At 35.4% G+C, this 12139-nt stretch overlaps 1 protein-coding gene across 16 annotated transcripts in view; it reads right to left on the reverse strand.

Annotated features, from left to right (window-relative positions):
- The window catches only part of LOC106868006 (rho guanine nucleotide exchange factor 28), a 561000-nt gene that overhangs the window by 329942 nt on the left and 218919 nt on the right, over positions 1-12139 (reverse strand). For all 16 annotated transcript variants that reach the window (XM_052976095.1, XM_052976105.1, XM_052976107.1 and 13 more), the window contains one exon: positions 2618-2801. In XM_052976095.1, the coding sequence (XP_052832055.1) occupies positions 2618-2801 (184 nt within the window). The remainder of the gene's footprint in view (positions 1-2617; positions 2802-12139) is intronic.

The following is a 12139-nucleotide window of genomic DNA, read 5'->3' on the forward strand; positions in this document are numbered from 1 at the left end:
TATATATACACACACATACATACATACATACATACATACACACACACATACATACGACGTCTGATCAAAAAGTATTGGGACTGGCGCTATAAAAAGAAAACTGCAACACATGAGTTCAGTATTTAATCTCCTTCAAAGTAACCCCACTTCTGAAACCACACACTTTATCCATTCATTGATGAAAGAATTCTTGGAACTCCTTTTTTGGGAACGCAAGCAGCTGTCCTGTCTCATTCTCTTGGCTCTCCTCAACATCTCAAAATCTCGATGGGACCTTCCACTGCAAAAACTGAGGCTTGGTTTCAGGGTCATAGTCCTAGATCCATAATTCGTCATCTGTTAAGACATTATCATTTCCAAAATATTTTTGTCATCCTTAACACAACCAAAGAGATCCTGTGCAGCTGAAACCCAATCTTCTTTTTCAGATGACCACACTTAACACACTTTACATCTAAGCACTGCTAACATACAACAGATGTGAGCAACAATGTTATAGCATAGTGTGCATGCGCAACAGAGTTCAAAGTTAATCTGTGCCAAGTGGCAGCTTCATTCTGCATACTTTAGCTTTACTACCAAAGTAAAAGTTCCAATACGTTTTGATCAGACCCCATGTATGCATGTAGACTTTTATAAAAGCTGAATTATCTCAAAAACTGCTACTCAGTTTCAAATTCCTGTTCGTCAGACAAAATTCCGAGATGCAGCACGGAATTTTGTCAGTGAACAGGTCGCGGTCTCAAAGCAACGAAAATATTTTGGCAAATAAAAATTTAAATGTTGAAGTGAATCTAACGGTTTTTGTGTGTTTCTTAAATCGCTTATAAACACCTTCCACGCTGCAATTGTTTTCGTTCCAGCACACGATCTCAGATCGTGTCGCTTGCTATGCAAGTACATCTCCGTAATATATACACACACACACATATATATATATATATATATATATATATGTATGTGATGTTGGGGGGGGGGCCCAAAAACGTAGCAAATATTTAGCCATATGTGGACATGATCCAAAAAGTTGTTCTTGTATTTAGACATGTAGAGGGGTCTAAGCTGCTTTTCCAGATGGAAAGATGGCTCATGTACGGTGGCATATATGTGCATATATAGGCATATGTGTCGGTATGCATGTATGTGTTTCACGTGAGTGTGAGTGAACTTATGCATATAGGCACATGTACGTGGGTGTGCGCATGTGTATGAATGTACATGTGCACATATGCAATTTTTATGAGCAGTTTTACTTTTTTACTTTCTCCCCTTCAGTTTTTTCCTCTTATTTAACGGTCATTCTAATAGCTCTTTTGTCTTAATAATGGTCAATTACATAATAATTTCCCTTTGTTTAATGGTCATTTTCATAGCATTTTTTTGATTGCCTTGATAACTGATGAGATGCCGGAGCAGATTTCTGCCCCAGCATCCAAAACTCAGAGTGTTATAATGGCAACCGAATAATTGTCACATATATTACAGATAAACTCCTCTATTTACATAATATCGAGTCTCATTCATTCTTTTGTTGTCATACCATTACTACTAATATATATATATATACATAATAGTATATAAATATATGCATATATCCATACATACATGTACATACCTACATCTATATGTATACATACATGCATATATGGGTACAGGACATCACGAAAAACGTTAAACACAATGAGAAATGAAAACATAAAGACGAAGACAGAAAACAAACTTTTTTCGAAAAACAAAAAAAAAACAAACAGAGAAATGAGACATGCAGCATAAAGAATATTTCCCTTCTTCAGTTGTCCCTGTTCCATCTACTCCGTGTTTCGAAGGCATACATATATATACTGGTACTATATATATATATATATGCATGTATATGTAAATTCCTGCAAATAATCAAATACTAATGTAGACAATAATTCCTTCCAATTTTCACAGAAGGCCAGCAATTTTGAGGAAAGCAGGGAAGTCAATTACATCATTCACAATGCTCAGCTGGTACTTATTTTCTCAAGCCCAAAAAAGACAGAAGACAAAGTCAACCTCAGGAGCATTTTAACTCAGAACATAAAGAGCCAGAAAAAATGCCATTAAGCATTTTGTCCGGCACAACAAAAATCCAGCCAGCTCACCACCTTACTAATATGGATTGTGTCTATTTAAATCTTGTAAATAACTGTCATTACATCAAATGAAAACACGTTAACTGGCACTTGTGCCAGCCACACATAACAAGCACTTTTCAAGTGTTGAGCCTCACAGAGGCAATGACAAATGACCAAGACCTTTGCATTATTCCATGCTTGAGAAGAAGACCCATCAAACCAAGTAAAATTGCAGTCATGGCAGATATTGGTGTCATGCAAATGGCACCCATGCCGGTGGCATGTAAAAGCACCCATTACAACTCGTTCCCCAATACCTAATTGGTATCCATTTTAGTGACCCCCAGAAGAATAGAAGTGAAGTCAAATCCAACAAGATTTCAACTCAGAACATAAAGAGTTACAACTAGAAGTTACAGCAAACTGCCTAACAATCTATCAATTCTGTTGAGCCAATTATGAAACATAATTCCAGAATAAATATATTTAATTAATTAAAAGAAATATTGACTTACGATATTAATAGATCAGCAATGTGATTGTGCCCTTGACTAAGGGCAACATCCCTTGGAGTCTGTTCCTTTGAATCGGTAATATGTATAACGTCAGTACCTACTTCTGTGAGGACTAGAGTTATCACTTGTGGTAGACCATGGTGAGCAGCAAAAAATAGGAGATTAGCACAAGCTGCAGGTTTTCCTGAAATTATAAAGAATAAATAAAGTCATTAAATATGAGAATAAATGTATAAAAATGAAAGAAAACTCTGGAAGGAAAAAATACACAAATGAAATCAGTTGAGATAGATTTTTCTTAAACTCTTTAATATTTAAACTGGCCATATCCAGCTGAAATATTTTATCTGTTTCATGTACATAGTGGCCAGATCTGGCCTATCACACCTACCCTACAATACTAAAAATAAACGTATCATCAAAATCTTGAAGCTATGAGATAGTGCATGATAAATTTGATGGTGGTAGGCATCAATCGGTCTCAAGAGGTCATAGATCCGCACCCCAAAAAATCATGTCAGCTGCTGATGGTAGTGCAGCATCTGCTGTGGCTGTAGAAGCACACACAGGTGTGGCAGTCATGCATACAGTGACTGCATTTGAAGGAGCTCTCTGCCAGTGCTACTGGCTTTTCTTTCTGTCGAGTGCACTTTTCTTTTTTTTCTTCCCTTCGCTTCATCCCCTTTCGCAGTATGAACGATCAATTGCGACTTACTCCCATCTCAGGATGTCCAGATCAAGCAACTTCATATCTCTCTTGCAGATGTTCTTGAATCAAAGATGTGGTCATCCTTGCGCTCTTGCACCAGTGACCAATTCTCCATATCTTAAGTGTAGAGTTTTTGCAACAAAGAGGTGAGGCTGTGTTGTTAAGAAGTTTGCTTCCCAAACACATGGTTTGAGGATCAATCCCATTGTGTGGCATCTTTAGTAATTTGTCTCCTACTGCAACCAAAGATAATCAAAGGTTTGTAATTGGATTTAGTAGATGGAAACTAAAAGAAGCCTGCTGTGTGTGTGTGTAAATGTGTTGTGTATAAGTGTGTGTACGTTTGTGTCTCCTTGATTTAACAGCACTAGATAGTTGTAAATGAGTGTCACGATCATACAAGTAGTATCATTCATTTCTAATACTCTGCAAAAAAAAAAAATAGAAAAAAATGACAGCGAGCTGACAGAATCTTCAGCATGCTGGACAAAATGCTTAGCATTATTTCATCCATCTTTATGTTCTGTGTTCAAATTCCAGTGAAGTCAACTTTGCCTTTCATTCTCTCAGGGGTCAATAAAATAAGTATCTGTTGAGAACTGGGGTCAATGTAATCCCTGAAATTGCTGGCCATGTGCCAAAATTTGAAACCAATATCTGCAAAAACATGTCTTGCCATAGAGGAATATTACCTTGCTTGGAACAGGAGAGGGTTGGTGACAGGAAGGGCATCCAGCTACAGAAAATCTGCCTCAACAAATTCTGTCTGACCCATGCCAGGATCTTGCTGGAAATAACAGCCAAATTGACCTCAGATCACAATTCCCCAGCTTAAGAAAGAGACAAGTTGGATTATATGGTCCTAATTATATTGTATATAGGAAGAGAGGATGATGACCATGGCAGGGATTCCTTTGATCATGGGTCTGTTTGATCAGTACTGACCTGGAGATAAACAACAACCCTTTCACAATTAAAAATAGGTCAAACTACCAAATGTTACTCAAAGAACAAGATCTGAGAGTGAACAGAATATTTTTATCAAATTCTTTTTAAATTGTTTATATTTATTTTAATTTACATATGTTTTATGTTTGATTCAAAGAATACATTAGTGCTATTGTTGTAATAGTTCCAATAGCAGATAAAGGTAACAGTTTGTGTGTGTGTGAGAGAGAGAGAGAGAGAGAGAGAGAGAGAGAGAGAGAGAGAGAGAGAGAGAGAGAGAGAGAGAGAGAGAGAGAGAGAGAGAGAGATCCTAAATTCAAGGTGCCACATAAAAAGCATTGGTGTGGGATTTGGTACCACGTAAAAAGCACTGGTGCTGATGTCATGCAAAAAAGCACTCAGTACACTTGGTGAAGTGGTTGGTGTTAGGAATGACATCTAATCATAGAAACCAAGCCAAAATATAACCTGGTATGGCTGCTGGCTTTTCCAGATCAATCCATTCAACCCGTGCCAGCATGAAAAATGGATATTAAATGATGATGATGATGATGATGATGATGATGATGATGACGACGATGAGAGTGTGTGTGTGTGTGTGTTTGTCCCCCCACCACCACTAGTTGACAACCAGTATTTGTGTGTCCCTGTAACGTTCAGCAAAAGTGACTAATTAAAAAAATGGGAAAAAAAAAGTACTGGGGTCGAGTCATTGAACTAAAACTCTTCATTGCAGTGCTCCAGCATGGCCACAGTTTGATGACTGAAATATGTAAAAAGACAAAAGACGTTCTATGTATAGAACTAAGAGCAAATGACACCATGTGAAGGTAAATTTTATTTACAAAGATTGTGCAGCATGTCAAGATATGTCAGGAAATGCTTTCACAATGGACTGCAAGCAAATGATGGACTTCTTTCAGTTGCCATCTACCTAATTCATTCATAGGGCATATGGTTGGCCCAGGGTTATAATAGAAGACACTTGCACACGGTGCCATGCAGTGGGGGACTGAACTTCGAACCATGTGGTTGGGAAGTGAACTTCTTAAGCATACAGCCATGTCTGTGCCAATCAAATTATAAAGAATGGTTTGATTTAAATGTGTAGACTTTTAAGCAGCAAGGTTCTGTTTCTTGAAATGTGGGATGACTTTGAGTGGGTTGGTAGAGAAAAGAGTCTTATCACTGTTTTACAGAAAGAAAGAAAGAAAGAAAGAGCGGAAGGAAGGAAGAAAGAAAGAAAGAAAGAAAGAAAGAAAGAAAGAAAGAAAGAAAGAAAGAAAGAAAGAAAGAAAGAAAGAAAGAAAGAAAGAAAGAAAGAGTGGAAGGAAGAAAGAAAGAAAGAAAGAAAGAAAGAGTGAAAGGAAGGAAGAAAGAAAAAAGAAAGAAAAGACGGAAGGGAAAGAAGAGAGCGAAAGAAGAAGAAGAAGAAGAAGAAGAAGAAGAAGAAGAAGAAAAAGAAGAAGAAGAAAAAGAAGAAAAAGAAGAAAAAGAAGAAGAAATTGAGATAAAAAGAAAGAAAATTAATGAGGAGGAAGAGAAAGAAAAATAAGGAGGCAAAAAGATATAAAGAAAGAAAAAAGAAAGAAAGAATAGAAGAAAAAGACAAAATAAAAAAAAGATTGCAAAAAGAAGGAAAAGTTTGATTTCATTAATGCTAATTTACTATTATTAAAAAACTTTGGTTATTTCTGATGTAATCTTGTAATTGTTTATTGAAGGTGGCGATGGGTTAAAGATTTCTACGTATGTATGGATAGAAGTGAAACAATTCTATGTTTATGAAAATTTGAAGAAAAACTAAGAATTATGTACATTTAGAAATGTTATTTAAAATGTATAATACATTATAATATCTATCTATATAAAATGATTGCCGTCTTCAATATTTAAAGGCTATTTTTTCACAAATAAGGCAGAAAAATATTAGATGAATAATGTAACTTACATGATAACAGGCATGGAAACTTAAAAAAAAAAAGTTCCTTCTCAACTATTACTCACTAGAAACTAACCTCTCTCAACCTCTTCCTCTCACATTCTCTCTTTCCCCCCCCCTCTCTCTCTCTCTTATTTATATATCGCTTACTCTCTCTTGCCTTTCTCACTCACTATGAAAGCATTTCTTTGAAATTGCAATAATGTTTTTAGCATGTAGGTTACCATGGCAACTGAGGCCCAAACCCACACACAAAGTTGACTAAGCAGTCGGAAGTATATATATATATACACACACACACACACACTCACACTATATGTATATATGTGTGTAGTCCAATGAAATGACATAACTTCAGTGAATGGTGGTGCTATAGTACTAACTCTTCTCAGGGAACACCAACCACTTCTACCACCACTAACACAACCACCACTACCAACAACAACAACAACTACCACATATAACAAACAGCAGCCAGCCTAACCTAGCACCTGCTCAACTCATCCTAACACCAGAGGAAACAGTAAAAAGATTTTCACGGCAAAACACATCACAGAACTCATACAAGAAAATGATAGCAAAAAAAATTAACTAATAAGATAATAAGCAAAATAGAATATGTCTTTTTTTTTTTCCTCATTTTCTCTAAAGTCCAGTTCATAATAAATTTAGTCTGGTGATGGAACAACACTGAAAAAGTTTAACTTTTAAGAATGTACTTACTATCAAAAGCTACAACCGAAACAGCACATGAAAACGTAGAGGCATGGGGAAAGTGCTTTGCAACCACGTGGTTTCAGGTTCAGTCCCATTGCATGGCATCTTAACTAGGGCAGGTGTCTTCTACTATAGCTCAGGATTGATCATTGCCTTGTGAGTAAACTTGATAGATAAAAGCTGCTTGGAAGCCCATGCATGTGCGCGCGTGCGTGCGTGCGTGCGTGTGCGTGTGTGTGAGTGTGTGTTCACCATCACTTGACAGAACTGTAAGCACACCAGATAAAATGCTTAACAGCATTTTGTTTCATCTTTATGTTCTGAGTTCAAATCCTGCCAAGATCAGCTTTGCCTTTCGTTCTTTCGGGGTGAATAAATTAAGTATCAGCTGAGCACTGGAATCGATATTATTGATTTATCCCTCCCCCAAAATTTCTGGCCATTATTATTATTGTTGTTGCTGTTGAGGCGAGCTGGCCGACTCCTTAGTACCCCACACAAAATGCTTAGTGGCATTTTGTTCATCATTATGTCCTTATTTCAAGTTCCACTGAGATCATTTTAGCCCTTCAGGGGTCAATAAATTAAGTACCAGTTGAGCACTAGAGTCGATGTAATTGACTTACCCCTACCCCCAAACTGCTGGCCTTGTGCTAAAATTTGAAACCATCATCATCATTTTTATTATTGTTATTAAGACAACAAGCCAGTAGAATCGTTAGCACACTGGGAAAACTGCTTAGTGACATTTCATTCGTCTTTACATTCTGAGTTCAAATTCTGCTGAGGTTGACTTTGCCTTTCATCCTTTTGGGGTCGATGAAATAAGTACCAGTTGAGCACTAGGGTCAATGTAATCGATTTATCCCCTCCCCACAAACTTCAAGCATTGTGCCTTCAATAGAAGGGATCATTATTATTATTATTATTATTATTAAGGGGTCAGAAAAATACCTAGTGGTATTAACTCCAGCTCTTTACAGTATGAGTTCAAATCCCACTGGTGTCAACTTTGCCTTTCAGTACTAACAAAGTAATGAGTTGATGTAATTGGTTAACCCCTCCCCACAAGTTTCAGGCCTTGTGACTATGTCAGAAACAATTGTTATTAAGTGACAGTGTAGTGGGAAAACCCGTTAGGACACCAGACAGAATAACTTGCAGTATTTACTTACACAGTTATATGGATCTTATTCAAATTTCACCAAGGTCAACTTAGCCATTTATCCTTCCACCAAAATAGTACTTGGTGGAGGTGGGGGCCAGTTTAATTAACTACCCCCACCTCCTGTCTAAGGTGGTAGATTGGCAAAAATCATTAGAGCATGAGACAAAGATGTCCTTCTGGTATTCGTTTCAGTAAAGTTTGAGTTCAAATCTTGCTGTGGCTGTGAGCTCTTTAACCCTTTCGTTACCAACCCGGCTGAAACCGGCTCTGGCTCTGTAGTACAAATGTCTTGTTTTCATAAGTTTTGAATTAAAATCTTCCATCAAACCTAAGTCCAAATTTAGGTTCCTAACATTAGCTTAATGATAACAGTTATTTTACTAAATTCATTGTTATATTTAAAATAATTAAAAGAAACACAGAGCATCTCAAAATAAATACAGTAACGAAAGGGTTAAAATAAAGTACTGATTAAGCTCATGAGATGATTTAATCAAGTAAATTCCTCTTACTCTAAATTGTTGGTGTTGTGCCTAAGAAATAATTATTTCTTTATGTAATATAAGGTCTCTCTTTCTCTCTTCCCCACTTATCTCTCCTTGTGTTTCTATCACACAATTCTCACTCTTGTTTATTAATCTCACCCTCTTTCTCTTCCCCTCTCTCTCACTGACACACACACAAACCCTTCTCTATCTCCATTTCAACTTTCAGTATGGCAGCTTCCATTGTAATGTTTTAATTTGCTTTCTTGTTCTTTGAATGAAATAATCTAATCATTCAACAAGTAACTGAATAAAGTGAGTTACAAATAGAACAGCTCTACAACTAATATTTTAAGATTTTGTGCTGTTTTAGTTAACATTTATTTAAAGATTTACGGATGTTACAGAGATGGGGGAAAAAAAGAAAAGAAAAGAAAATACAAAAAACCACAACTATTTGATAACCTCTTTTCATGGGGTCACTACCAGTGAATAAATAGTGTACCTTACTGATATCACTTAAAGCTGGCTGAATTTTAGATGATAATAACTAAAGGCTGAGCACAGCAAGCAATAATAATAGGCACCATATATCAAAATGACTTACAAGCATTAGGTGGGTAAGATACAAGGCCTAATGACTCAAAGGTCATGGCATTATGACTCCAGACAAGATATATTTACTCTGCTTACTTTAGTGAAAATAAAACTCCTTCACAACCCTCCCCACCCATACACACACACACACACACACACACACACACACACACACACACACACACACACACACACACACACACACACACACACACAAACAGGTTTCTTCTTTTAAGGCATTAAGCCATAAATTAATTATTCCAAATGGTCATGTCGAGATTCATAATCAGTTCATTCTCCAAATATACTAGTTAACAGATGTGACAATCTGCTGTTTGATTTTGTTTATATTATTTGGCTTTACACACACACACACACACACACACACACACATATAACCCACCCACCCTGTGGGTGAAATAAAGCCACACTGTGTTGGAAGCAAGAACACACAGCCTTGTAATAGAATTTGGTATATACTGACAGACTCAGCCAAAAATCAAGACACTGTCAAAATTGTTTGGTGGAAGTTAATAAAAGATTTAGTTATAGTATAAAACAACTAATTTATTGTTAGTAAAGAGATTCTCCCTATTGACAGATTAACCTTTCAGCATTCAGAATTACACTTTCAAATGTAATGCTTATTCATTCCCATTGTTTTAAATTAACCATGCTTTATCTCATAGCTTTGAGATTTTAATGGCAGTGTAGGAAAGGTGTGAGAGGCCAGATCTGGTTAGTTTTAACATAAAACAGGAAGAGATATTTGGGCTTAGACATGGCCAGTTTAAATGCTAAAGAGTTAATTTATTATTTGATATTTATGTAATTCTTTTACTGAGAATTTTCAAATGTAATATATGTATAATATATTATACAAGGTGCAGTCATGGCTGAGTGGTAAGAGCTTGCTTGCCAACCACATGGCTCCAGGTTCAGTTCCACTGCATGGCACCTTGGGCAAGTATCTTCAACTACAGCCTTGGGCCAACCAAAATCTTGTGAGTGGATCTGGTAGACAGAAACTGAAAGAAACCTGTCGTGTGTGTGTTCCCATGTTTGTCCCCCACCACCATTCGACAACTGGCTTGGAGTGTTTACATCCCATAACTTAGCAGTTTGGCAAAAGAGACTGATAGAAGTACCAGGTTTTAAAATAAAAAAAGACTGAGGTTGATTCATTCAAATAAAAATTCTTTGAGGTGGTGCCCAGCATGGTCGCAGTCTAATGATAAATAGTAATAATGCATTTAGATTACTCATGTTTGAAAACTTTATGCCATTGTTTTACATATTTATTATATAGGTGTGAAAAGTTTGATATTAAATGCCTGTATAGAACACGACTAGTGAAGACGAAGGACCAACTAAATAATTTGTTGGGCAATTTGAAATTGTTAAATAGACTAAATACAACCAAGTTGTAACTTTAGAATCTGTACCCTAAATATACAAGTAAGAGGAACATAATGTGTAAAATATTGTTGATGCACATTACATATTTCAAAATAACAAAAGGTGACTGATACAATGTAAACTGATGGATAGTTAAAGATTTATTTCCTAAATTAATTAGATCTTAGAGATTAAATGATGCATAATCAAAATGTACAGAAATATGACTTTTTGTAAGTACATGTAACTCATGCTAAAGAAACTTAATAAAAAGCTAATGATAAAGGGAATGGCTAATATCCCATATTGGTTTTATATTCATTAATGTAAGAACATGACTAACTCGACCACTATGGAAACAAAATTAAAATAGATCACATTGTGAAATAAAAAAAAAAACATTTTGCTTTTTAAAACCAAATTAAAGTATGATTTTAACCAATTAAATTTAAATGATAGTTGAAATCATAATAAAAGATAAGGAGTTATAGTAATATGAACATACTGGTTTTATTTAAAAAAAAAAAAAAAAGACTTACATTAGCTAAGGAACTTTGAAAGTTGTAAATTCATCTACATGTTTTTTGTAATTTTTTACAGAATATATTGTGGCACACCAACTAATGTGAATGTAGAACAGTTGTGGGAGAAGAATTTTTGTAATGATACAAGAGACAATCCTAAAATGATGAGAAATGTTACATTTAACAGAACATTGTTCTAGAGACATTAACACTGTTTTTGAGGTGAGTTTCTCATTTTAGATTCTTAAGGATGGTTCTATTCTAGAAGACTCTTCACTCTACAAAACTGGTGAATATTAAATCAAGAAACAAAGTAAAATTTAATAGAAAATCAGAAATGGAATTTTATCTTTTTACAAAAATTAAAAAGCAACAAAGAAAAAAAATGAAATTGCTGCATTAGCAAATTTTATAATTATTCAGCACTTCTATAATTCCATATGTGAGAATTTTGACAAGGAAAGCAGATTTGAATCACCATCATTTGAAATCATTAACTCCTTATTTTATGTATTAATTATATATTATGCCGCAATTCACCAATAATAAATAATTGTTATATTTATTTATAGGAACAAATGCCATATATAAGCTTTTCTTTCTAATTGCCAAGTAAATTCAAATTCAATTAGGGATAAACAATTAAATAAAAGAATAAACAGTTTATTTTCTTTTGTGTTACTACATGATGATTAAATAAAATATTTTATATGAAGTACACATCACCTTTCGAGTTTTTCTCAGAAATTGTAAGCATAACAAATAATGAGAAACAGACCAAATAAATGCAAACAATTAATTTTTCTTGATATATACATAATATATAGGCACAAGTGTAGCTGTGTGGTAAAAAGTTTACTTCTCAACCACTTGGTCCCTGGTTCAGTCCCACTGCATGGCACCTTGTCTTCTACTATAGGCTCAGAATGACCAAAGCCTCGGGAGTGGATTTGGTAGACAGAAACTGAAAGGTGTGTGTGTGTGTGTGTGTGTGTGTGTGTGTGTGTGTGTGTGTGTGCACGCGTATGCATGTA

This window comes from Octopus bimaculoides, chromosome 2 (genome assembly GCF_001194135.2).
Source record: "Octopus bimaculoides isolate UCB-OBI-ISO-001 chromosome 2, ASM119413v2, whole genome shotgun sequence".
Classification (NCBI taxonomy): domain Eukaryota; kingdom Metazoa; phylum Mollusca; class Cephalopoda; order Octopoda; family Octopodidae; genus Octopus; species Octopus bimaculoides.